This window comes from Pleurodeles waltl, chromosome 8 (assembly GCF_031143425.1).
Source record: "Pleurodeles waltl isolate 20211129_DDA chromosome 8, aPleWal1.hap1.20221129, whole genome shotgun sequence".
In the NCBI taxonomy this organism is placed as follows: domain Eukaryota; kingdom Metazoa; phylum Chordata; class Amphibia; order Caudata; family Salamandridae; genus Pleurodeles; species Pleurodeles waltl.
The window spans coordinates 712,261,147-712,288,743 of record NC_090447.1 but is presented as its reverse complement, the minus strand read 5'-3'; the positions used below and the strand labels follow the sequence as shown (position 1 = coordinate 712,288,743).

The 27,597-nt window shown below is 46.3% G+C and overlaps 1 protein-coding gene across 4 annotated transcripts in view; it reads right to left on the bottom strand.

Moving 5' to 3' along the window:
- Positions 1-27,597, bottom strand: part of TBC1D23 (TBC1 domain family member 23) — a 552,903-nt gene that overhangs the window by 54,291 nt on the left and 471,015 nt on the right. For all 4 annotated transcript variants that reach the window (XM_069204869.1, XM_069204866.1, XM_069204868.1 and 1 more), the window contains one exon: positions 25,773-25,908. In XM_069204869.1, the coding sequence (XP_069060970.1) occupies positions 25,773-25,908 (136 nt within the window). The remainder of the gene's footprint in view (positions 1-25,772; positions 25,909-27,597) is intronic.

Here is a 27,597-nt window from a genome sequence, read left to right as displayed (position 1 = left end):
CACAAAGGATTTCCGCCGGAAGCGCACAGGGGCCCGGAGAAGCTGCAAAAGTCGCGGTTCCCAGCAATGCAGTCTAGCGAGGTGAGGCAAGGACTTACCTCCACCAAACTTGGACTGAAGAGTCACTGGACTGTGGGGGCCACTTGGACAGAGTTGCTGGATTCGAGGGACCTCGCTCGTCGTGCTGAGAGGAGACCCAAGAGACCAGTAATGCAGCTTTTTGGTGCCTGCGGTTGCAGGGGGAAGATTCCGTCGACCCACTGGAGATTTCTTCAGAGCTTCTAGTGCAGAGAGGAGGCAGACTACCCCCACAGCATGCACCACCAGGAAAACAGTCGAGAAGGCGGCAGGATCAGCGTTACAGAGTTGCAGTAGTCGTCTTTGCTACTATGTTGCAGGTTTGCAGGCTTCCAGCGCGGTCAGCAGTCAATTCCTTGGCAGAAGGTGAAGAGAGAGATGCAGAGGAACTCGGCTGAGCTCTTGCATTCGTTATCTACAGTTTCCCCAGAGACAGAGACCCTAAATAGCCAGAAAAGAGGGTTTGGCTACCTAGGAGAGAGGATAGGCTACTAACACCTGAAGGAGCCTATCAGAAGGAGTCTCTGACGTCACCTGGTGGCACTGGCCACTCAGAGCAGTCCAGTGTGCCAGCAGCACCTCTGTTTCCAAGATGGCAGAGGTCTGGAGCACACTGGAGGAGCTCTAGACACCTCCCAGGGGAGGTGCAGGTCAGGGGAGTGGTCACTCCCCTTTCCTTTGTCCAGTTTCGCGCCAGAGCAGGGCTAAGGGGTCCCCTGAACCGGTGTAGACTGGATTATGCAGAATTGGGCACATCTGTTCCCAAGAAAGCATTTCCAGAGGCTGGGGGAGGCTACTCCTCCTCTGCCTTCACACCATTTTCCAAAGGGAGAGGGTGTAACACCCTCTCTCAGAGGAAGTCCTTTGTTCTGCCATCCTGGGCCAGGCCTGGCTGGACCCCAGGAGGGCAGATGCCTGTCTGAGGGGTTGGCAGCAGCAGCTGCAGTGAAACCCCAGGAAGGGCAGTTTGGCAGTACCAGGGTCTGTGTTACAGACCACTGGGATCATGGGATTGTGCCAACTATGCCAGGATGGTATAGAGGGGGCAATTCCATGATCATAGACATGTTACATGGCCATATTCGGAGTTACCATTGTGAAGCTACATATAAGGTAGTGACCTATATGTAGTGCACGCGTGTAATGGTGTCCCCGCACTCACAAAGTCCGGGGAATTGGCCCTGAACAATGTGGGGGCACCTTGGCTAGTGCCAGGGTGCCCTCACACTAAGTAACTTTGCACCTAACCTTTACCAGGTAAAGGTTAGACATATAGGTGACTTATAAGTTACTTAAGTGCAGTGTAAAATGGCTGTGAAATAACGTGGACGTTATTTCACTCAGGCTGCAGTGGCAGGCCTGTGTAAGAATTGTCAGAGCTCCCTATGGGTGGCAAAAGAAATGCTACAGCCCATAGGGATCTCCTGGAACCCCAATACCCTGGGTACCTCAGTACCATATACTAGGGAATTATAAGGGTGTTCCAGTAAGCCAATGTAAATTGGTAAAAATGGTCACTAGCCTGTTAGTGACAATTTGGAAAGAAATGAGAGAGCATAACCACTGAGGTTCTGATTAGCAGAGCCTCAGTGAGACAGTTAGTCACTACACAGGTAACACATTCAGGCACACTTACGAGCACTGGGGCCCTGGGTTACCAGGGTCCCAGTGACACATACAACTAAAACAACATATATACAGTGAAAAATGGGGGTAACATGCCAGGCAAGATGGTACTTTCCTACACAACCCCCCCCCCCCCAAACGAAGGACAATAAGACTAGCCATGACCTGATGAGTCTTCATTGTCTAAGTGGAAATATCTGGAGAGTCCATCTGCATTGGAGTGGCTACTCCCAGGTCTATGTTCCACTGTATAGTCCATTCCCTGTAGGGATATAGACCACCTCAACAATTTAGGATTTTCACCTTTCATTTGTTTTAGCCAAAGTAGAGGTTTGTGGTCTGTCTGAACAATGAAGTGAGTGCCAAACAGGTATGGCCTCAACTTCTTCAGAGCCCAGACCACAGCAAAGGCCTCCCTCTCTATAGCAGACCAACGCTTTTCTCTAGGGGTCACCCTCCTACTAATAAAAGCAACAGGTTGATCCTGGCCCTCAGAATTAAGTTGTGATAGGACTGCCCCTACTCCTAATTCAGATGCATCAGTTTGGACATAGAATTGTTTAGAGTAACAAGGGCTTTTCAGGACAGGTGCAGAGCACATGGCCTGCTTCAGCTCCTCAAAAGCTTTCTGACAGTTTGCTGTCCATAATACCTTTTTAGGCATCTTTTTGGAAGTGAGGTCATTAAGAGGGGCTGCAATGGAGCCATAGTTCTTAATGAACCTCCTGTAATACCCAGTGAGGCCTAGGAAGGCTCTCACCTGAGTCTGAGTGGTAGGGGGAACCCAATCAATAATTGTTTGGATTTTCCCCTGAAGTGGTGCAATCTGTTCCCCACCAACAAGGTGTCCCAGATAAACCACCTTACCCTGCCCTATCTGGCACTTTGAAGCCTTGATAGTGAGGCCTGCCTTTTGCAGGGCCTCCAGAACTTTCCATAGGTGGACCAGGTGATCATCCCAGCTGGAGCTAAAGACAGCTATATCGTCCAAATATGCTGCACTGAAAGCCTCCAGCCCTTGCAGGACTGTGTTCACCAACCTCTGAAAAGTGGCAGGTGCATTTTTCAAACCAAAAGGCATTACAGTAAACTGGTAATGTCCTCCAATGGTTGAAAATGCTGTTTTAGGTTTAGCATCTTCTGACAATTTGATCTGCCAATACCCTGGAGTCAAATCAAAAGTGCTTAGATACTTGGCAGATGCCAGTGTATCTATGAGCTCATCTGCCCTGGGTATAGGGTGAGCATCAGTTTTGGTTACCAAGTTGAGACCTCTATAGTCTACACAAAACCGCATTTCCTTCTTTCCATCTTTGGAATGGGGTTTTGGTACAAGTACCACAGGAGAAGCCCATGGACTGTCAGAGTGCTCAACCACTCCTAGTTCTAACATTTTCTGGACCTCTTGCTTTATGCAGTACCTGACATGGTCAGGCTGCCTATAGATCTTACTTTTGACAGGTAAGCTGTCTCCAGTATCTATAGTGTGCTCACACCAAGAAGTGGTACCTGGCACAGTAGAGAAGAGTTCAGAGAATTGATCTAGGAGGTTTATGCAATTGTCTTTCTGCTCAGCAGTAAGACAATCAGCCAAAACTACACCTTCCACCAGAGCATCTTGTTCTGTGGAAGAGAAGAGATCAGGTAGAGGATCACTGTCTTCTTCCTGTCCCTCATCTGTTGCCATGAGCAGGGTGAGATCAGCCCTGTCATAGTAGGGTTTCAGGCGGTTTACATGGAGTCCCCTAAGGGGACTCCTTGCAGTGCCTAAGTCAACTAAATAGGTGACCTCTCCCTTTTTCTCAACAATTGTGTGGGGTCCACTCCATTTATCTTGGAGTGCTCTTGGGGCCACAGGCTTCAAGACCCACACTTTCTGCCCTGGTTGGTACTGAACCAAAAAAACCTTCTGATCATGCCATTGCTTCTGGAGCTCTTGGCTGGCCTGAAGGTTTTTACTGGCCTTTTTCATGTACTCAGCCATTCTTGATCTGAGGCCAAGTACATAATCCACAATATCCTGCGTAGGAGCTTTTAAAGGTTGTTCCCAACCCTCCTTTACAAGTGTGAGTGGACCCCTAACAGGGTGTCCAAAAAGAAGTTCAAAGGGGCTGAAGCCCACTCCTTTCTGGGGTACCTCCCTGTAGGCAAAAAGGAGGCATGGTAGAAGGATATCCCATCTCCTGCGGAGTTTTTCAGGGAGACCCATAATCATGCCTTTGAGAGTTTTATTAAATCTCTCCACCAGTCCATTTGTTTGTGGATGATAGGGTGTTGTGAACTTGTATGTTACACCACACTCCTTCCACATGGCCTTTAAGTATGCAGACATGAAATTGCTTCCCCTGTCTGATACCACTTCCTTTGGGAAGCCCACCCTGGAAAATATTCCCAGGAGGGCCTTTGCCACTGCAGGTGCTGTAGTGGTCCTTAAAGGAATAGCTTCAGGATATCTTGTGGCATGGTCCACTACCACCAAGATAAACCTATTGCCTGAAGCAGTAGGAGGGTTAAGGGGGCCAACTATGTCAACCCCTACCCTTTCAAAGGGAACCACAGGCAGTGGAATAAGGGGTGCCTTTGGGGTGCCACCTGTCTTGCCACTGGCTTGACAGGTTTCACAGGACTTACAAAATTCCTTTGTGTCCTCAGACATTCTAGGCCAATGAAACAGGGGAACAAACCTGTCCCAAGTTTTCATTTGTCCTAGATGCCCAGCTAGGGGAATGTCATGTGCCAGGGTTAGGAGGAACTTTCTGTACTCCTGAGGAATCACTAATCTCCTGGCAGCTCCAGGTTTAGGATCCCTATGCTCAGTGTACAAGAGGTTGTCCTCCCAGTAAACTCTGTGAGAGTCACTGACATCCCCATTAGCCTGTTTGACAGCTTGCTGTCTGAGACCCTCTAATGTGGGACAGGTTTGCTGTGCCACACTCAGCTCCTCTCTGGCAGGCCCCCCTTCACCCAAAAGCTCAGCAGTGTCTGCTTCCAGCTCCTCTGGTGTAGGTTCTGCACAGGGAGGGAATTCTTCTTCCTCAGAAGTAGAATCCACTGTAGAGGGAGGGATAGTAGGAAGTGGTTTGCTTCTACTAGCCCTAGCTTTAGGGAGCACTTGGTCCATTGTTCCAGGATCCAAGCTTCCCTGTCCTTTTTGCTTTTTGGCCTGAGGCCTTGTCAAAGCAAAAATATGCCCTGGGATGCCCAGCATTGCTGCATGGGCTTCCAACTCCACATCTGACCAAGCTGATGTCTCCAAATCATTTCCTAGTAGACAGTCTACAGGTAAATCTGTGGCTACCACAACTTTCTTTGGACCAGTAACCCCCCCCCCCCAGTTGAGATTAACAACAGCCATGGGGTGGCTAAGTGTGTTGTTGTGAGCATCGGTTACTTGGTACTGGTGACCAAGTAGGTGTTGTTCAGGGTGGACCAGTTTCTCTATGACCATAGTCACACTGGCACCAGTGTCCCTGTAGGCCTGAACCTCAACACCATTTATTGGGGGTAGCTGCTTGTACTTATCCATATTAAGGGGACAAGCAACTAAGGTGGCTAAATCAATAGCCCCCTCAGAGACTAACACAGCCTCTGTGGCCTCCCTAACAAGGCCAACCCCAACTAAGTTACCAATAGTGAGCCCAGCTACTCCCTTGGATTGGCTATTAGTAGGTTTGCTCCCACCACCACTGCTATTAGTCTGGACACTAGGGGTAGCAGTAGGGGTTGTAGTGGTAGGAGCATTGGTGCTTTTCTTTGGACAACTGGGATCTGTTGTCCAATGGCCTTTTATTTTACATAAATAGCACCATGGTTTCTTTTCCTTGTTCTGATTAAAAGAGGATTTGGGCCCACCACCCCCACCAGAGTGTTTTTGTGGGCCTGATGAAGACTCTTTTTTAGATTTGTCCTCACCCTTGTCAGAAGACTTACCATCCTTCTTTTTGTTGCCATCTTTGTCACCCCCTGTATGAACTTTTCTGTTCACCCTTGTTCTGACCCATTTGTCTGCCTTCTTTCCCAATTCTTGGGGAGAGGTCAGATCAGAGTCCACCAAGTACTGGTGCAACAAATCAGACACACAATTATTAAGAATATGCTCTCTCAGGATCAAGTTATACAGGCTGTCATAATCAGTAACTTTACTGCCATGTAACCACCCCTCCAAGGCCTTCACTGAATGGTCAATGAAATCAACCCAGTCTTGTGAAGACTCCTTTTTGGTCTCTCTGAACTTTATCCTGTATTGTTCAGTGGTTAAGCCATAACCATCCAGGAGTGCATTCTTAAGAACTTGGAAATTATTAGCATCATTTTCTTTCACAGTAAGGAGCCTATCCCTACCTTTTCCACTAAATGATAGCCATAGGATAGCAGCCCACTGCCTTTGAGGGACATCCTGTACAACACAGGCCCTCTCAAGTGCAGCAAACCACTTGTTAATGTCATCCCCCTCCTTATAAGGGGGAACTATCTTGTGCAGATTCCTGGAATCATGCTCTTTTGCAGGATGACTATGGGGAATACTGCTGCTGCCACCATGGGTTTCTAAACCCAACTTCTGTCTTTCCTTCTCTAGTTCAAAAGACTGTCTATCCAAATCCAGCTGTTGCTTTTTAAGCTTCAGTCTGGTTTGTTCCACCCTCAACTTATTGAGTTCCCTCTCTAACATTCTGTCATCAGGGTTGGTGGGAGGGACATTCCTAGATACAGAGGTATGATGGGAATGAACAGAAGGAGACCTGTCCCTTACAGAAGCCACCCTAACAGCTTGGCTAACAGAAACATCACTATCAGTATGGTGAGAATAAATGCTTTTGCTATGATGTGAGACAACACTATTTGTATGGTGTGGCTCTCCATCATTACCAACTATGCTAGACTGTCTAGTAATGGGCAGGCTAGGAAGTTTCTTTCCTGAATCTTTTCCTGGGGGAGTCCCTGAATCAGATTGGGAACTATTAGGTACTTTTTCAACAGATGGGGCACTTATAGCCTTATCTTGTTCTCTAAGCTTGTTAAGTAACAGTTCCAAGGAAGGATTCTTCCCTACACTCAAACCTCTCTCTATGCAGAGACTCCTTGCTCCTTTCCAGCTAAGGTGATCATATGCAAGTTTGGACAGATCAACATTTTGGCCTGTGCCAGACATTTTTTAGAGAGAGTTAAAGTGATAGAAAAAGAGAAAAAAGTTTTCAGAACTTTTTAGAAAGACAGAAAAAAAACTTTTTAAACTTTTAAGAACTTTTTGAAAGTTTAGAAGTACTTTTCAGCACTTTAGAAAAGAGTGAAAAGAGGAAATGCAAAACTTTTTGGCTATATGTATATACACTAGAGGCTGTTAGCTGAGTTTTACACACTTGAATTTAAAGATCCTGCCAGGTGGTGTACGACCAGGGAAATGCCCTGACACGTCAACCAGTTCCAGAGGTACAGAGCCTCCTGGCACGGGACCCTTCCCCATCCTTGTTTGCTGCAGTGCAAAATGGTGGTAGTATTGTCAGTGAGAATCTGCACCACCTCCCTTTCCTGGTGGGCAGGAAGGTCTTAAAGCAAATCACCAGCACCTCCAGCAAATGGACGTGGAGTCTTCTGAACCCCACCTTACTAGATAGCCTCCCCAACCCAGTGGTGACACATTCTTCACCACTATCAACTCTGGGTTGAGTAGGAACAGGGCAGCTGCTGGTCCAATTACAACTGAGCAACCACCACTGCAGTTCTTTTGCACCATCTTCTGGCACCTGTACCTTGGTCCACTGAGATTTCAGATCCCACGGCTGGGCTGCCATGTGCTATGTGGCATTGACGGCAAGAAGGATGTAGGAGGCTCTGCGGCCAGAGAGCCTCAGAGCCATCTGTAGGAGGCTGGACTGGCTTGTAGTGAGTACCAAGGGGTACTTGCACCTTGCACCAGGCCCAGTTATCCCTTATTAGTGTATAGGGTGTCTAGCAGCTTAGGCTGATAGATAATGGTAGCTTAGCAGAGCAGCTTAGGCTGAACTAGGAGACGGGTGAAGCTACTACAGTACCACTTAGTGTCATATGCACAATATCATAAGAAAACACAATACACAGTTATACTAAAAATAAAGGTACTTTATTTTTATGACAATATGCCAAAGTATCTTAGAGTGTACCCTCAGTGAGAGGATAGGAAATATACACAAGATATATATACACAATAGCAAAAATATGCAGTATAGTCTTAGAAAACAGTGCAAACAATGTATAGTTACAATAGGATGCAATGGGGAAACACAGGGATAGGGGCAACACAAACCATATACTCCAAAAGTGGAATGCGAACCACGAATGGACCCCAAACCTATGTGACCTTGTAGAGGGTCGCTGGGACTATTAGAAAATAGTGAGAGTTAGAAAAATAACCCTCCCCAAGACCCTGAAAAGTGAGTGCAAAGTGCACTAAAGTTCCCCTAAAGACAAAGAAGTCGTGTTAGAGGAATAATGCAGGAAAGACACAAACCAACAATGCAACAACTGTGGATTTCCAATCTAGGGTACCTGTGGAACAAGGGGACCAAGTCCAAAAGTCACAAGCAAGTCGGAGATGGGCAGATGCCCAGGAAATGCCAGCTGCGGGTGCAAAGAAGCTTCTACTGGACAGAAGAAGCTGAGGTTTCTGCAGGAACGAAAAGGGCTAGAGACTTCCCCTTTGGTGGACGGATCCCTCTCGCCGTGGAGAGTCGTGCAGAAGTGTTTTCCCGCCGAAAGAACGCCAACAAGCCTTGCTAGCTGCAAATCATGCGGTTAGCGTTTTTGGACGCTGCTGTGACCCAGGAGGGACCAGGAGGTCGCAAATTGGACCAGGAGGTAGAGGGGACGTCGAGCAAGACAAGGAGCCCTCTTAGCAGCAGGTAGCACCCGGAGAAGTGCCAGAAACAGGCACTACGAGGATGCGTGAAACGGTGCTCACCCGAAGTTACACAAAGGAGTCTCACGTCGCCGGAGAACAACTTAGGAGGTCGTGCAATGCAGGTTAGAGTGCCGTGGACCCAGGCTTGGCTGTGCACAAAGCATTTCCGCCGCAAGTGCACAGGGGCCGGAGTAGCTGCAAAAGTCGCGGTTCCCAGCAATGCAGTCTAGCGAGGTGAGGCAAGGACTTACCTCCACCAAACTTGGACTGAAGAGTCACTGGACTGTGGGAGCCACTTGGACAGAGTTGCTGGATTCGAGGGACCTCGCTCGTCGTGCTGAGAGGAGACCCAAGAGACCGGTAATGCAGCTTTTTGGTGCCTGCGGTTGCAGGGGGAAGATTCCGTCGACCCACGGGAGATTTCTTCGGAGCTTCTAGTGCAGAGAGGAGGCAGACTACCCCCACAGCATGCACCACCAGGAAAACAGTCGAGAAGGCGGCAGGATCAGCGTTACAGAGTTGCAGTAGTCGTCTTTGCTACTAAGTTGCAGGTTTGCAGGCTTCCAGCGCGGTCAGCAGTCGATTCCTTGGCAGAAGGTGAAGAGAGAGATGCAGAGGAACTCGGCTGAGCTCTTGCATTCGTTATCTACAGTTTCCCCAGAGACAGAGACCCTAAATAGCCAGAAAAGAGGGTTTGGCTACCTAGGAGAGAGGATAGGCTACTAACACCTGAAGGAGCTATCAGAAGGAGTCTCTGACGTCACCTGGTGGCACTGGCCACTCAGAGCAGTCCAGTGTGCCAGCAGCACCTCTGTTTCCAAGATGGCAGAGGTCTGGAGCACACTGGAGGAGCTCTGGACACCTCCCAGGGGAGGTGCAGGTCAGGGGAGTGGTCACTCCCCTTTCCTTTGTCCAGTTTCGCGCCAGAGCAGGGCTAAGGGGTCCCCTGAACCGGTGTAGACTGGATTATGCAGAATTGGGCACATCTGTGCCCAAGAAAGCATTTCCAGAGGCTGGGGGAGGCTACTCCCCCCCTGCCTTCATACCATTTTCCAAAGGGAGAGGGTGTAACACCCTCTCTCAGAGGAAGTCCTTTGTTCTGCCATCCTGGGCCAGGCCTGGCTGGACCCCAGGAGGGCAGATGCCTGTCTGAGGGGTTGGCAGCAGCAGCAGCTGTAGTGAAACCCCAGGAAGGGCAGTTTGGCAGTACCAGGGTCTGTGCTACAGACCACTGGGATCATGGGATTGTGCCAACTATGCCAGGATGGTATAGAGGGGGCAATTCCATGATCATAGACATGTTACATGGCCATATTCGGAGTTACCATTGTGAAGCTACATATAAGGTAGTGACCTATATGTAGTGCACGCGTGTAATGGTGTCCCCGCACTCACAAAGTCCGGGGAATTGGCCCTGAACAATGTGGGGGCACCTTGGCTAGTGCCAGGGTGCCCTCACACTAAGTAACTTTGCACCTAACCTTTACCAGGTAAAGGTTAGACATATAGGTGACTTATAAGTTACTTAAGTGCAGTGTAAAATGGCTGTGAAATAACGTGGACGTTATTTCACTCAGGCTGCAGTGGCAGGCCTGTGTAAGAATTGTCAGAGCTCCCTATGGGTGGCAAAAGAAATGCTGCAGCCCATAGGGATCTCCTGGAACCCCAATACCCTGGGTACCTCAGTACCATATACTAGGGAATTATAAGGGTGTTCCAGTAAGCCAATGTAAATTGGTAAAAATGGTCACTAGCCTGTTAGTGACAATTTGGAAAGAAATGAGAGAGCATAACCACTGAGGTTCTGATTAGCAGAGCCTCAGTGAGACAGTTAGTCACTACACAGGTAACACATTCAGGCACACTTATGAGCACTGGGGCCCTGGGTTACCAGGGTCCCAGTGACACATACAACTAAAACAACATATATACAGTGAAAAATGGGGGTAACATGCCAGGCAAGATGGTACTTTCCTACACCATCATCAGTGAGACCCAGGACAAAAGATGAAACATCAGGATTAAAGCTTGAATGTTCTGGACATGTTAGTAGAGAGGAAAGGCTTGAAAGCACACCATATCCAGGACAGCTCAGATGAAAAGGAGCTTCTGTGAGGGAGTAAAGTATGATTGTGGCTGGTTGATTAAGAACCCCATCAATGTCAAGAGATTTGCCATCATCTGGAGGTGGGGCTTGACAAACTGGGGAGAACCCACCTTCAAAGTCAGTCAACAAGGTAGTGGAAGACTGACTCCACAACAACCACTGCCATCACCTTTGTGAACACCAAAGAGGCACTGGGAAGCCAGAAAGGGAGCACTGCAAACCGAAAATGCTCAAAGCCTAAACCACAAGTAGCATCTTCAGGGCTGCAGTTCAGGGAAGTGAAAATAGGAATTCTCCAGACCTAGCACCTCAATCTAGTCTCTGTGATCCAAGGCAGATACAACCTGGGCCAGTATGAGCATCCTGAAGTTGTCCTTTAGCATTCAGAGGGAAGATGTCTAAAACAGGACAGAAGCCTCCGTCCTTCTTCAGCTCAAAGAAATAGCAGGAATAACATCCATTCCCCACTTCTGAGGGTGGTATCTTCACTAGGACTCCTTTGGCTAAAGGCGTCTGCACCTCCTGGGCAAAATTGACTGATAGTCCTCCAAAACCTGCTCTTATGTAGGTGATCGGTGTAGTGGGTCAAGAAGGAATGGCGGGGAGTAGCCCCTTTGGACAATCTGAAAACTCACCTGTCGGATTTAATGCTCGGTCTTCCCTGGAGAAAGTGGCTCACCATGCCTCCTACAGGTTGGCTGTGTGCCACTAAGGGTACACTAGAGAGGTTTTGAAGTTGTTGCTGGAGGGATAGAGGATTGCAACTTACACTGTAACTGATGGCCTAGTAGGTGTCTATTTGGCTTACAGCCCCAATCTCGAGAGGACTGAGAATCTCGAGAGGACTGAGAAGACTGTTGTGTGGGTTGTGGGTGGCAGGGTTTGACAGTGATGATATGCCAAGAACCCAGTACACCCCCAAAAAGGAATTAAAAGCTGAGTGGATTACTGGACTGGAACCGAAAAGCCCAAAGTGTGTCAGGGTTTGACTCACTTTAAAAAAGCTCTAGGGCTAAGTCCAACATTTTGTCAAACAGGTGGAAATAGTCAAAGGGCATGTCCATTAGGGATGCCTAGACATCCCAGAGAAGCCTGTGGATCTCATTCATCTGTGGTGCTGGGGCAACCCAATAGACCTTCCCAGACAATCAGTGGTGTCTTGGCCCAAGTGAATGGTAAGTATGGCTGCATCACGGCCATTCTGAATTTCTTAGGACAAGGAAGACTGCATGTCATTTAGGGCTGCTGGTAAGATCTCACCAACCATCTCCCAAAGCTAATTGGTATAAAATTCTAGAAGGTAGCTGGCACTGATCACCCTCAGGATCAGACAGGCCACAGAAAAATTTGCTTGCCATATTTTTCCATACGTTTGTCAGTGGAAGTGGTTGAAAAGGTGCTAGGGTGTGTTCTGCTGGAGGGACCATGCACCATCAAACTCTCAGGAATTGGATGCTGGGTTAAAAAGTCTAGGTCGTCTGTTGCTGGTCGAGGGGTGTGTGAGACATGGCTATTAACTGGAGGGCCAGAACATAGTTTAGGTCCAGTACCCAACAATGTGTCAAGGAGGACCTTGTTGAATGTCAGAAGAGGTTCTTTTGGTACCTGGCCATGCTAAAGGACCACAGTGAGCACATTTATCTTTATTTCCTCAGTGGGGACGTGAAGTCAAGGACTTCAGCAGCTTACCTACTGACAGATGCAAAAGATCTCCTTTCCTCTGTTGCTGGTTTGTGGGGAAACCGGTCCAGTACTGGATGAGGTATTTGACCCAGTGGCATCTTGTGGATTCATATATTATTTGTCTCCATCTTAAGGAGGGGAAACTCTTCCCCATCCCCTCCACTGTCATTTTCATAACGTTGGCTCTGGTCAGAGTACGAGTCTAAACAACAAGTTACTTACCTGGTAGAGAGTTTACTTAGCCGCAGATTCCTTACCTCGGAATATTCCCCAGGCATTAGATTGGAAATTTTCAAGCAAAACCTTTGTGCATCGGTAGGTGGCATTGATTGGGTCTGCGTCAGGCAGCATCCATGCCAGAAGTGACAGGCATGGTGCCTATAAAGGCAGCATCCACCATGCAGACATTAGTTTTTTTTTAATGACATTTCTCAACCGGAAGCAAAGAACAATGACAGAATGCTAGCAAACCAGTGTGCAGATACTATGGACCTATGTAGAGTGTCGAGTCTCTACCAGCTAAGGCATTACCGAAGGGAAGTAACTTGTTTATCTGACAGTGACTTCTTCCTCCAGATTTCATCCCTTAGAATAGATTCCCAAGCAAAACGTATCCAGAGGTGGGCTTGCAAACAGATTTAGACCAAGATGACCCGGAGGACCGAACAGGCAAAGTACCTGTCATGATGTACCTGACTGTGCAGGCAGTGGTGCTTGATAAACGTATACAGAGACAGCCATGTCAGTGCCTGACAGACGTCCAGGCCAGGTATTCCATGAGGTTGTGCAGTGGTCACATCCTTTGCTCTGGTGGAATGAGCATGCAAGCAAGCCCTTAGCGCACTGCTTAATGGCCAGTGTACAGTAGATTTTATGCATAGCATAATTCATCATGAGATAGTCCATTTCGACATGGCCTTTCCTTTCTTTGCCCCCAACGAACCCAATGAAGGGCTGATTGTCCATCTGGAACTCTTTTGTATGATTGACGTAGAACGATAATGCTCTTTTTGGGTCCAGGCAGTGGAGTCTTTCGTTCTCTTTTGAAGGGTGATGTGTGGCAAAGAAGGTTGGCAGCGTGATGGTCTCGCCTACATGAAAAGGTGTCAACACGTTTGGTAGGAAAATGCAGGTTCTCAGAACCAGTTTGTCTGGGAAAAGAGTTGTGTAAAGAAGATGCATAGAGAGTGACAGCAGTTTGCAAACTCACTATAATGGCAACTAGAATGTCCGCTTTCATGGTCAGAAAGTGTTGAAGGCAACTATGCATAGGCTCAAAGGACAAGCACATCAAGAAGGTCAAGTCTAATTTCAAGGCCATTTGGGGCATGATGAAGGGATTTGGAAGGAATATATGTTGCAGTCCTTTTAGAAAATGAGTCACAACAGGTGACTTAAACAGCAAGGGCTGATCGAGCAACCGCAAAAACACCAATATGGCTGAAAAATATCCTTTAACTGTGCCCAAAGCGAAGCCTTGCAAGGCTAACTTGAGAACAATCATCAAAACCTCAGACAAATGTGCAGAACAGGGATCACCATTTCTGGCAGAACACCACGTCACAAGTTTGTGCTCAAAGGCAGGCATATACTGTCTTGGTGGAGGGATGCCTGGCTGCCAAAATGACATTGCAGACTTCTGCTGGGAGGTCAAAAACTGTCAACTGCAGCTGCTCATTTTCCATGCAAGAAAGCGGAGCATGCTTATGTCTGGGTGCAGGCCCCTTCCCTATGGCAGTGACAGTAGATCCTCCCTAAGGGATAGCCTGATCGGAGGACCGATGCTCATGCTCAGGAGTGCAGGATACAAAATGGTCCATGCTCAAACTGAAGGAACAAGAATGACTTGGGCCTTCTTGAGAAATCTAGGTAGGTGGTACTAGTGGAATGGCACACAGTAGGCCTGAGCTCGACTCAAAATAAAAAGCTTCTCCAAGGTAGAGTCGCCTTGGATACTCCAGTGTGCAGTAGTGGCGACACTGTGTGTTCTCTGCAGAGGTGAATAGATCTAACTGAGGTTCTCCCCGATTGCTGAAGAAACCTTGTACCGCCTCTGGATGGAGATGTCATTTGTGATCCACTAGGCATCAACAGCTGAGTTTGTCTGCTCTGCGTTTAGAGGGCCAGTCAAGTGTTGAACCACCAGGGATATGTTCTGACATTACAGCTGTGTCCAGACCTGAAGGCCTCTTGACAGAGGGTCTACGACCCAACCTGGCCCGGTTTATTGTAATACCACATGCAGTGGTGATGTCTGTGAACACCTGAGCCAGCCTTCCATTGACAGAAGGAAGAAAGGCTTTAAATGCCAGGGAAACTCCAAAAGGCTGATGTGGAGCCAAGACTCCACTGGAGACTAGAGTCCTCTTATCTCCATCTCTCTCAGATGGTCGTCCCAAGCCAGGAGTGACAAATCTGTCACTACAGTCAGCTTTGGGTGGGGCGGGGAGAGGGGTCTGTCGCTGACCCAATCGCGGTTCATCAGCAACCAGTGCAGTGCGTTGATCGACTCAGCGTCCTTCATCTGAAATGGATAGGATGTGGCGGGCCTATATAGGTGACATCTTGGCGCAGGATTTTGCAACTAGATACTGTCTCTACCATTTAAGGTGTTACCGAATGTAAGTAAATTGTCCATCTGATAGAGACAACTAGTTGCAGATTCCTTACTCTAGAATAGATACCCAAGCAATACCATGACCGGAGGTGGGTCTGCGAACTATGATCACACCAGAAAACCTTGCAGGACTGAGCGGGCAAAGTGCCTGTCCCTATTGATCTGACTGTCCAGGCAACTATGTTTGGTGAACGTGTGCAGAGATGCCCACGTTGCTACCCGACAGATGTCCAGGACTGGAACTCTGCGTGCTAATGTAGTGGTTGCGTTTCTAGCTCTCGTGGAATGAGAACACAAGCCCTCAGGGCATTGCTATTTAGCCAATGAGTAGCACATTTTAATGCAGAGTACAACCTTTCTGGAGATGTTCTCTTCTGCACTGCCCGAAGTTCTTTCACATGCACATGACCAAAGAGTTGATCATCCACCAGGAACTCTTTGGAATGATCAAGGTTGAACGCAAACGCTCATTTTTTGTCCAGGCGGTAGAGTCTCTCCTCTTCCTTAGAAGGATGTGGGTGGGTGTAAAAAGCAGGCATGGTGATGGATTGACCTAGTTGGAAGGGCGTAACCACTTTCAGAAGAAAGGAGGCCCGTGTGCGAAGCACCACTTTGTCAGGATAGATGGAAAGGTAGGGAGGCTTAGATAATGCCTGCAGCTCACTCACCCTGCGGGCAGATGTAATGTCCACAAGGAAAGCTGTTTTCAAACGGAAAAAAGCCCTAGAGAACAATTGTGGAGAGACTCAAAAGGAGCACATTTCAGGAATGTAAGAACCAAATTCATGTCCCACTGAGGCATAATGAATGAGGAAGGGGAATACATACAAGGCCTTTAAGGAACCTATTAACAATAGGGATTTAAACAAAGAAGGCTAAGCAGGCAGCCGTAAGAAAGAAGAGACTGCAGACAAATAACCTCTGAGAGTGCCCAAAGCAGAGCCCTGCAGGACTAAAGAAAGTATAACCAACAGAACCTCAGAGAGAGGGGGGCCGAGTGGGGGTCAACAGACTTGTCTGTGCACCAAGGCACACATTTCTTCCAACAATATGTGTATATGGTTTTGGTAGAGGGATGCCTAGCTTCCAAGATAATATTCCAGACTTCAGGCGGAAGGTTAAAAGCTGTCAACTGCTGCCGCTCAGTCTCCACGCAAGAAGGCAGAGGCTGCACAGGTTCAGGTGGAGAACCATCCCCTGGTGTTGTGACAGAAGATCCTCCTGAAGGGGTAGTCAGATTGGAGGATCGATGGCCATGCTCAATATTTTGGGATCCCAGTCCGGTACCACAAGGATTACTTGGGCCTGGTTGTTCTTGATTTTCTTGAGAACTCTGGGCAGAAGTGGTATGGGAGCAAATAGGAGTACAAGAGGCCTGAGCTCCACTCGAGACAAAGAGCCCTGAGCTAGTGGCGCCTGGGAAACTCCAACCAATGCGCAATACTGCTAACGTTGTGTGCTCTCTGCAGAGGCAAATAAATCTAACGAAGGCTCTCCCTACTGCTGAAAGAGACCCTGCGCCACCTCTGGTTGGAAGCATCAATCAAGATCGAATAAGCAGTGTCAACTGAGTTTGTCTGCTGTGACGTTCAGAGAGCCCACCAGATGTTGAACCAGGGATATGCTCTGCTGCTCCAGCCACATCCAGAGGCATAGAACCTCTTGACAAAGGTTCCACGACCCCACTCTGCCCTGCTTGATATAGTACCGCATGGCAGTGGTGTTGTGTGTGAACAACTGTACTACCTTCCTTTTGAGAGAGGGAAGAAATGCTTTCAATGCTAGTCTGATCACCCGGAGCTCCAACAGTTTGATGTAGAATCCGGACTCCGCCGGAGACCAGACACCTCTGATCTCTGCCTCTTCCAGGTGACCACCCGATGCCAGGAGTGAAGCATCTGTCACTACTGTCATATCCAGTCAGGGAAGGGAGAGGGATCTGCCTCTGACCCAATCACTATTCATTAATCATCACTGCAAATCTTTCACAATTCCCTCCAAGATCTGGTCCTTGTCGGAGAGATTCCCCTGATGCTGTGCCCACTGGAACTTCAGGTCCCACTGCAGAGGCCCAGTATGCCATCTGGAATGCGTCACCAGCATCCTGCAAGAGGTCATGAGGCCCAGAAGCCTCAGTCATTCTCACCAAAATTCAAGACAGCGGCTGAAACACTGGTATCGTAGCCTGAACATCCTGGACTCGGCACTCGGGAAGGTAAGCCTGAAACTGTACTGTGTCCAGAATAGCTCCAATGAAAGGGAGCGTCTAAGAGGGAGTCAGGTGTGACTTTCGCACGTTTATAGTGAACCCCAGTGAATGCAGGAGGTCTGCCGTAGTACGGAGGTGGGTGACAGCCTGGGGCAAGCCCGCCTTCAACAGCCAGTTGTCACAATAGGGGAAGAGTGAATACCACAGATCTCCGCAAATGAGCTGCAACCACCATGATCACCTTGGATGCTGGTAATGCCAAAGGGAGCACGGTGAACTGAAAGTGCTTGTGGCGTACCACGAATCATAATGTCTGTGGGCAGGCAGGATGGGGATACGAAAATAAGCATCCCGCAAGTCCAATGCTACCATCCAGTCCCCTGGGTACAGGGCAGATAGAACCTTAGCCAAGGCAAGCATTTTGAGGAAGAGATTGAGGGACCGAAGGTCTACGATACGTCGGATGCCCATGTCATTTTTGGGGACCAGAAAGTAGCAGGAATAGCACCCACAACCTACTTCTGGCACAGGAACTCTCTCAATGGCTCCCTTGGTCAAGAGAGCTGTAACTTTCTCGTGCAAAAGGGACAAGTGATCCTCCATCAGTCATCGGATCATAGGATGGTGGCATGGATGGAGGGGCACTCTAGAAGGGGAGGGAGTAGCCCCTTTGAACTATCTGCAAAACCCACCTGTCTGACATGATGGATTACCAGCAAAGTAAGTGATGGCAAATCCTGCCACCAACCGGTCCATGGTGGAGGAGAGTCAGACTAGGAAAGTTTAGAGGTTGCTGCAGAATGGGCAGCAGCAGACTATTCAGACTACTCACCACCTGATCCGCAATGTTGGTGGATCCAGCGCCCTTGGCCACGCAGAGGCTGCCCAGCATGAAAGCCACGGTGGCTGGTTGGAATGGAAGCGGTTGGAGGCCCATTCTGTAGCCACAATAGAGGTGAAAGGCAGACTGTGGGAACAAGTGGGGTACTGAGAGGCCCAAGGACCAGGCGGTAGCCCAAGAATCCTTGAAGCGCCAAGACTGCCTTGTATCTGAAGAGACGAGTGCCATCAAAGGGCACGTCCAAAAAGGAAGCTTGGAAATCCCCTAAAAAGCCAGACATCCCCTGCCACGTGTGGTACCTCAGGGCCACTGTTGATGAAACCGCTATGCCCATTGAGTCAGTCGTGTGAAGTCCACAACGGATTGTTAACATTGCTGCTTCTCTCCCAAAGGCAACAACCTGAGAGAATACAGCCCTGGCCTCTTCCAAGACCTGTGGCAGCACCTGCGCAACCGTGTCCCACAGCGTACGGGAATACTGGCCCAAAAGGAATGCTATCTTCACAGACTGCAAGACGGGTGGAAAAAAACATCTTCTTCCCAAGTAAGTCCAACCTTTTGGATTCCTTATGCGGGGGAACAGAAGGAAACATGCCATGGGAGGCAGAGGTTTGGGCCACAAGCTCTCAGGGGTGGGGTGTTGGTCATGAAACTTGGGTCCCCCAGTGTGGGGCGATGCCAGACCATAGCTTCATGGGGCTGGTATTCTAAAGGGTCTAGCAAGCCCTCCCATTCATTCTAAGGCCTAACCAATAGTAAACGGGCTCAGGGTCCAATGTAAAAGGCAAGGCTCGTGCCTGCGACTGAGTCATACAATGCTTATCCTGCTGCGTATCAGAGTCGGGGATTACAATATCATATTTTAAAATATTTTAAAATACTTTTTTGCTAAATCAAATATTTTCTCATTTTTCCTCTCCTCAATGTTTTATGAATTCCCTAATTTGGAATAATAAGTACATTAAAAAACAAAATAAGGCTTTTGTTCCTCAAAAGATGGAAAGAAAAAAAGTGTTGCATAAACGTTTGGAACATGAATGACCTGACCTCTTTCATTTTTAGAGGAGGACTATGAGTTACCTGATTCTTTTCTACCTGAATATAATTTGTGATTTAATTCAACAATATTGTAGGAGGCTGGCTCAGTATATGGTGGTCACCTATAGGTGAGGCACCCTGACTGAATCCTGGCAAACCTTAGTGCAGGCAACTAGATAATCAAAGTTCTTATAGGGGTATCTGCAGACAGCAGCTAAGGCTTATCCAGGAGGATATAAAGCGGTTAAAAATACCACACAGGTCAGTCAGTGAAGTACACAAAGGAAAGAAACACACCAGTGTTAGAAAACTATGTAGGAACATATACTAAAAAAAATACAAAATGGAATGCGAAAGTCACTCCCAACCAACACTACCACCGAAGGGCCCTCAGGACTGGAGAAGTACTAAGACCCGAAAGGTAAGTAGGTAGGATTCCCTTGGCGCCCATGTGCAGAGTAGAAATCTCAGGTCAGTGTCCATAGGCTAACATGAGGGAGGCGCAGTTGGAGTTTTTGCGTTTCAGGACCCTTCCCAGAGAACCCCAATGAAACCTGTTGGGACAAGAGATGTTGGATTGTCCCCCCCCCACCCGTGGATACCCAGAGCAGTGGAGTATCTACACCAGGGAGCCCAGGCGAATAGGGCTGCAGTTGTGTCGGAACCTCCTGCTGAAGTCAATAGGGATCTCGGTTGTCTTACAGTTGTCGCAACTTGTGTACTAAGCCAGTGGAACCCAAGCGTCGATTCCGGAAAGAAGAGGACCTAAGGAGAGAGGGGGCAGGGTCCAGACAACCCAGAGGTGCCCAGGAGGTGCAGGAGGGCAATGCCCACCCTTCTCTGTAATGCTTCCTGAAGGATGGTGGACAAAGAAGTGCAGCTGTGGAGTCCAGGAAAGGCAGGAAGATCTCAGGAGTCATCTACGAGGTGTCCCACACCAGTCGTCATATTGCAGAGGGTGTTGGTGGTCAGCGGGACCACCAACAAGCCTAGGCAAATACAGAGAAGCATGGCAAGGAGTTTGCAGGATCTGTGGGGACCAGCAAGGTCCAGCTCACCCAACCTTGGTAGGTAGGTCAGGGCCAGCCCTCAGCAAGGAGTGCCAGCAGGAATTGTTGGAGACCCTAGTCGGACCCTCTGGCAACAGGGGTTCACATGAAGGTCTCAACAGCAAAGGAAAGATGGATGCCCACTTCACAGGAATTGCAGGGAGGATGATGTTCTTGGAGCTGGAGAGTGCTGGAGGCCAGGGCTTCTTGAAGCTAGGAGGTCTACTGACTGAAGAGCCAACAGGCCTTGGCAACGACAAGCAGATGCAGTGCACAGAGGTTTCAGCCAAGCAGCTCCAACGAGGGACAACAAACTTCCCAGTTGCAAGGAAGATAGGTCAGACCTCTGGGGAACCACAGAACCACCACCTGTGCTGCAGAGCCTTGGACAGTCCATGGGCCAGCAGTATCCACAAGCCGCTTGTCGTCGTTGAGATGCCTGTGGATGCAGGGGAGTGACTCCTTCACTCCAAGGGAGATTCCTTCTTGCTTTCCTAAGTGCAGACAGAGTCTCAGTGAATCTGGAGGATGCATGGCCACGGGTTGCAGGAGTCTTTGTAGAACCTGGAAACAAAGTTGCAATTGGAGCCCTCCTACTGCTAACAGTCTTGCTTGTGGTTCCAGTGAAGTACAGCAGCTGTTCCGGTGTCCAGGAAGCAGAAACGTCTTGCAGAGGAAACCTGCAGACGGTTCCTGGAGTCTTGCAGATGAATCTGTGGTCCCACCCTCAGGGGACCCCTTAAGGAACCTAGAAAGGGGGTGGACACCTACTGCAGTGACTCACCTATCAAGGGTGATTAGGGACATCACCCAGCTAAACTAACCAGTCACATGCTCCCAGGGGCCTCTGTTCATCTTATTTCCAAGATGGCAGAATCAAGTGACCACCTGGCAGAGTTCTGTGCACCTCTCTAGGGGAGTAGCTAGACAGGGGGGTGGTCACTCCTGTGTCCTTTGATAGTTTGGCACCAGAGAGGGGGCCAGGGTTCTTGCACTGGTACAAACAGCAACAGGAGAACAGCAAATGAGCCCTTCAAAGCAGTCTGGTGGAGCTCAGAGGCACCCCCTCCCCAGCACAGAGAAATTTTAAAAGAAGAGGTGGTTACACCTCTATCTTACAGGAAATCCTTTGTTCTGCGATCCCCTACTTGAGTTAAGCTCAGCAGCAAGAGGGCAGAACAGGGTCTGGGGTCGGCAGCAGCACGGACTGGCATGCAGACCCTGCAAGGTTGCACAGGCAGACTGTGGGGGACCCCCAGAGTACATGGTGTCATGCAACTAGCACTGGAATCAGTGTAGGTGCATGATTCCAACATGTTTGATACCAAACATGCCTATGTTCAGTGAAGCCATTATGTAGTTGGACCACTCGTTTGGACCAGTATTCACTACACACCTTAAGACAACGTTCTGTACTTACAAAGCCCAGGGAATAGTGTTTGGTTTTGTAGGGGCACCTCTGCTCATGCAGGGGTGCCCTCACACTTAGAACCATGCACCCTGCCTTTAGGCTATAGGGTCTACCTTAGGGATGACTTATAGGGTCACCTTAAATCATGATCGCTGTGAGGCAGTGACCATGATTTAAGGACAAGCCTTATATATGGAATTAAAGGTGCATGCACCATTTCACACAGACTGCAATGTTAGGCCTGTAGTCTCAGTTTGCATGGGCCCTGGGTACCCAAGTACCAACTACTAGGGCCTTCCATGGGTGCACCAGTATGTCAACTGTGAGGTGTAAAAGTTAAACAACAACTACATTTAGGAGAGAGAGCACGGACACTGGGGTCCTGGTTAGTTACTCTATAATGGCCACAATTGTGATTTTCCGCGTAGCCATTTGCCAGTCCTCTTTTCATATCCATGCTCATTTTATCATGGCACCACCACAAGCCTAGGCTTATCATGCCCTTTATTAATAATTACTTTCGACCTTCATGAAACATTAAATCTAAAGATTCACCGTTTTCTCATCACATTTGCACTGTGACAGGCTATAACACACTTGGTAAGATTTGTTTTCTTCTTTAACTGCATTTCTCTTTGCCTCTTCCACTGATTTGGCAGTAAAGGGGCGTTTACCCTCCTCTTTTCTCGTCTCCCCAGGTTTATTTTCTAATGTGGTCTTCATGTTCATCGAATTACCTTGGACTAATAAGACAACTACAGGTTACAACTCTGTTTTCAGTTATTTTACACCACAGTGACTTGGAGTTTATTTATATTTCTTTTTACTAAACCACTCTTCCCTTTACTCATTACTGTCTCCTGCCTTTCTTGTATATTAGGAGATTGATGGTTACATTCCATCCCATGTAATTTGTTACAATACTCTAAGACTAGAGTTTTAGGTAATTATCTCCTCATTCTTATCATCTCATTATATACATATATCACTGAGTCTCTGCACCAATTTCATCATGATACATGGTGCTTAAGTTCTTTTGCATGTTGGTCTTTACATCCTTAATTTGGCCACTATTTTATTATATTGTCACTTCACATGACACTGTGGGCCTTTATTCCACCCTGCAAGAAGATATACATGTCCTTTGGAGAATGTTGTACTCCTATCACTTGCAAATAGTTTCATGGTTTTTTTTTTGTTACACCATGTATGTGTGGAGTTTTATCTTCCTATATACAGCAGTACTGTGGTCTACTGTATTTAGGGTGTGTCTTGTTAAAGTCATTAAAATCATTGTACATAGAGAGATTAATATCAACTAGTTTTTCACTGGATTATTTGCAGTCTTGATAAGGTCCGGAGGACAAAACACGTGTTGGCTGCTGCACTGTTGAAGAGCTCACGGTTTCTTGACTTCTCATGCAATAAACAAATCTCCTATGTTGGACATACTAAACATATGGACTGTATTATTACTTTTACAGTGTACACTGGTGGTTTGTTTTAGCAGTCCATGCTCTGGTTCGCCAGTCCGGCCATCTACACGGTGACAGGGTAGCTACACCAATACTGCACCTGTCCCATGCTATCTTTTTATGTGGATTATGTGTACTACTATGACTGGGGCTATTACTGGATGTGTGGATTTGTATTGGAACTGACATCATCATCATTCCTTGTATTGATATTAATCTTCAATTACAGACATACCCACCAAGTACTCTGAGGCAGAGTCGTTATCTTTGAGTAATCTTGGAAAATAAAAACAATGCAAGAGTACAAGTAAAGAGGACTTTTAAACCTGTTCTCTTATTTCATTTGGGACTACAAAACCAAGGAAGGCCTGTGAATTACTACGTTGCAAATGGTGTAAAGATGCTGTGCCACAATTCAGATTTTTTTCTTCAAGACCTCAATGGACAGAAGAATCCTAAGATATTGAGTGGGTTCTTTCTTTTACATTTTGTTTTGAGACATGTCATGTACCTTTTATTGACCCATATATAATACATTTGAATATTACAATAAATTTGCCTTTAAAATGATGTATTGAATCCACTAAGTTGGTGGTATATAATGCGTCAAGATACTGTATCTGGTTTGAATCTACAAGCTTTTTGTGGAGATTCAAATTGTCTCACTGCTTTTGATTCAAATATAAGCATTTATCAAAAGGCTGGCACTCTGTAGATTTCATATTTATATTCAGGAAGCGTATTAAAAACATTATCTGATCCTCAGCAATAGTATGGATTACCCAAAACAACATTTTTCAGTAATTTCCAGATCGGGAATATCTCACAAAAATGTTTCTTGCTTGAGAGATTAATCTTGACCATTATGATCAGCAGGATATGTTCTATAATCTCAGAAGGATTCCCTCTATTAAGTAAATATATGTGTAATCCCTAAATACACTGAAGGATAATTAAGTTAGTTAAAAAGCCTCAGACGTTAACACTACAGATAACTCCTGATGAGCTTTTAGCATCTAGTAGTTTAATTTATGATTAACATCTAGAGAAATTGAAAAAACATTGCAAAACAATATGTGTACTATTTCATATGTCTAGTAGGTTATCTGCATGGGATAGTCAATCTGAGGAGCCACCCACATGTAGTTGAGGTACAAAGTGCAAATGTTTGATATATTGTACCGCCTTGACTAGTAGATTGTTGGATGTAGCACTTACAATGACATCTATTCTTCATCAAAACCATCTATACCCCATAAAAATATAATTTTAGAAAATGCTATTTCCGATTCTGGTAACTGTGACAGTATGATGCATGCTGCTCTTATTGGCTGGCTATTTCCAGAGGTTGGAAAGGATCAACACTACTGGAAATCAATCAATATTGTATTGAAAAAAACATGGCCACCCATGTTCTGATGTAGTTTCAATATTAGTAGGATCCAAAGATCACGTTTATGGTGGAAAATAAATGTCAGCTAATTTTTACATGGATATGATGGCACGTTTTACCCTGCAATGCCATCAATTTATAATGGAACTCCGTACTGTAGCTGAGATGATCGTATAGGACGAGCTACAGGACAATACCATGTGAGAAACAGTACACTAAGCAAAGACATGTGAGGGAACTAGGCTGGTGTTTAGACTAAGTGGGATCAAATGGTCCACATAAGAAACCGCCTATCTAACAGCAGACTGCTATAGGGTGACTTGACAATAGCATTATGACATCAAATGAATGGAAGGCCTGTTAAGATTGTCCAGACACTGAGTATGACTGTATGCAGAAAAGTACTTCTACACTAGAAAAAAAATAGAAATGTGAAAAATATGAATATGTCTGTCATGTTGACATTTTCTACCACTTATAAATTAATTACAACAAAAGCCTTGACTGACCAGAAACACTACATAAGGAGTTTCAAAACCCCCATCAGCTTGGCCATTTTCAAAACGTAACTTTTCCATTTATTCATACATGTTATATTTACAAATCAATTACTTGTAGGATGTGGCCAAGTCCTGCACAAAGATTCCTGCCTCTTGAACTCTCTGCTTTTTGATCCCTGGTTAATGTGAACATTACATGCTCAAAATGGCATGACAAGCATCGCCGAATGGCTAAAAAAAAAAGAAAAACAAAAAACAAAAAAAAGGAGGGCAAGGGATGATGACTGAAATCACCAAAATGAATAAGACAAGTGCCTGAAGACGGAACAAAGAAAGCATAAAGAAGGGGATTTTCTGATGAAGGTCTGACTGGAACAAACTGACCCACCGAGTCACAATACAACCTTATATTTGCAACAAAAGCAACACACACCATATTAAATTTCACATTACCAACGTTTGGATAGTTTGAAGGCATTCCCCACTCAGCCCATTGCCAACACCAGACAAGCTTCACAGTGTTTTTTCTATGGGTAAAAGATACTTAGTGCTAGCTTCTGAAGCTCTATGTCTTTGAATGATCCACATAGTCCCAATTTTATAATTCAAATGTTTCAATAGTTTTTCTAAACTGATTATTTTTAGGATTGTTGTTTTTCAAATTGTGTCTGATGCAATGCAGCAAACAAGTCCTCCACACTTTTTTTCCCACTTCAATCTTATGTTCGGGCCCACATTTTTACTTTCAGAGTGGTCTACTTTAATGTTACTCAAAATTATTATTTTGCAGCATGCCTTATCAATTCGCCCCTTCATCAAAATGTATTTTCATAATTGTTCAAACTCCATGGAGTAGAGAACAGAAACATACCTTGGGAACATGTGCCCATTTTCCTTCACCTCGTTACATGGAAAATGGTTTTTAACATCAGGCTTATTTATCCAAGTTTGGATGTTGACTATTTCTTTCCTATCATCATCTGACATTGAAGAGCTATCAATTTCTTCTGTAAAAGATAGGACAAACAACTTTTTAAACAAACTGCTTATAATATAGGAAACACAAGTTTACCTTTAAATTGTGTCATTACTTTATTACATGTCATATTGGGGCCAATCAAACAAATATTTACCAATTGACCAACTCAGGCACTTTCAAGAAATTGTAGAACCTGTAATCCGCATGTCCATAATCTAGTTTCAGAACATTTTTGTATAATTTTGTAACTTTATACACTGCAATTTTTTGTGACACGTATACTTCTTTTATGAAAGTGATACAATACAGACACTCAGATTTTTGTTAAGTTGTTTATGCATTTTCATACCTTGTAGATGAACTGGAAATGCATGTATATATATGATATTTCTATAAGGCAAATGGTGCCAAAAGGCAGCAGAGAACTCTACAAGGTCAACGGCAAGCATAAAGTCAACGAGTAATAAGAGAGGAAGCTAGGATCTGGAAGGTTATTGCATTGTGATGTGTTCTTTAAAGAGGTGAGACTCCAAATTGTTCCTCAACTGTGGTCCTGATAGAGGGATGTTGAGCCAGATCCTGGGTGAATAGATGTAAAAAGCCTGCCGTCTTTTTTTTTTTCCATATACTTTTTAGTCTGCAGTCTGATAGTGTCCTGGCTGCTGTTGTGCAAAGACCACCAGACATGGTGAGGTTGTCTGCAAGTTAAGCAAGGTTCTGGTCATGGTAGCTTTGAAAATTATGCTACTTGTTATGAAGATGACGTGGGACAGTAAGGGAAGCCAATGTCGTTCCATCAGGATGAGGTTGACAAGATCATATTTCTTCAAGCCCTGGATGAGACATGCTGGACGTGAAGAATGCCCCTAAAGGTTACCAGTGTGTCATAAGGGAGGCATGGAGTAAGGCATTATCAACATTCAGAAGCAAGAGTATGAGGGCTTGAACTGCACTTCTGAAGTTGCTTTCTCAAAGAAACTGTTTTACTTCAGAAGGGGTTGCTGGTAGCAGGCAGTCTTTGCTTTTTGACAGTGTGTTTCTTGAGGGTGAGGTTGGTGATCACGGGAAATCTAAGTGACTTGGCATTCAGTGAAAGTTGAAGTTTAAACCATTAATGTTCATGTCTTTGAGCCATGTTTGTACTCCTTCCTGTTTATTGTTCTCAGCAAATAACACAAATTCTGTCTTGGTTGGATTGTGTTTCAGGTAGGCACTGGACATCTGGGTGAACAGAGTTAGGGTGCTTGATCTCTAAAGGAGAGGAGATTTTCAAGTAGAGTCATGTATCATTTGCATATTGGTGAATCTTAGGGTGGTTATCTGTGAGAAGAGCACCAACCCGCTCCATGTAATGGTTGAAGATGATAGAAATCTTTTGTAAACTCGAGGTGCCCATGTGAACAAACTAGTGTCAGTTGGAAAGGCAGGAGGAGAACCAGTGATGGACTCAAAAGTATGTATGAGCATAAGATGGTTAACTGTATGTATGAACATAAGATGGTTAACTAAGTCGCAGGCCGATGAGAGGTCCAGCATAATTAGGAGGGTAGGGTCAATTTTATCTGTGGTCACGAAGGCATTGTCTATGATGTGTATGGTAGCAGTCTCCTTTGTTGCACCGTGATTTGAAATCAGACTGGCAATGGTGAAGGAGATGGTTATTACTGATATGATCTTAAAGTTGAGCACAGACTGCTTTTTCAAAGACCTGGCTGAT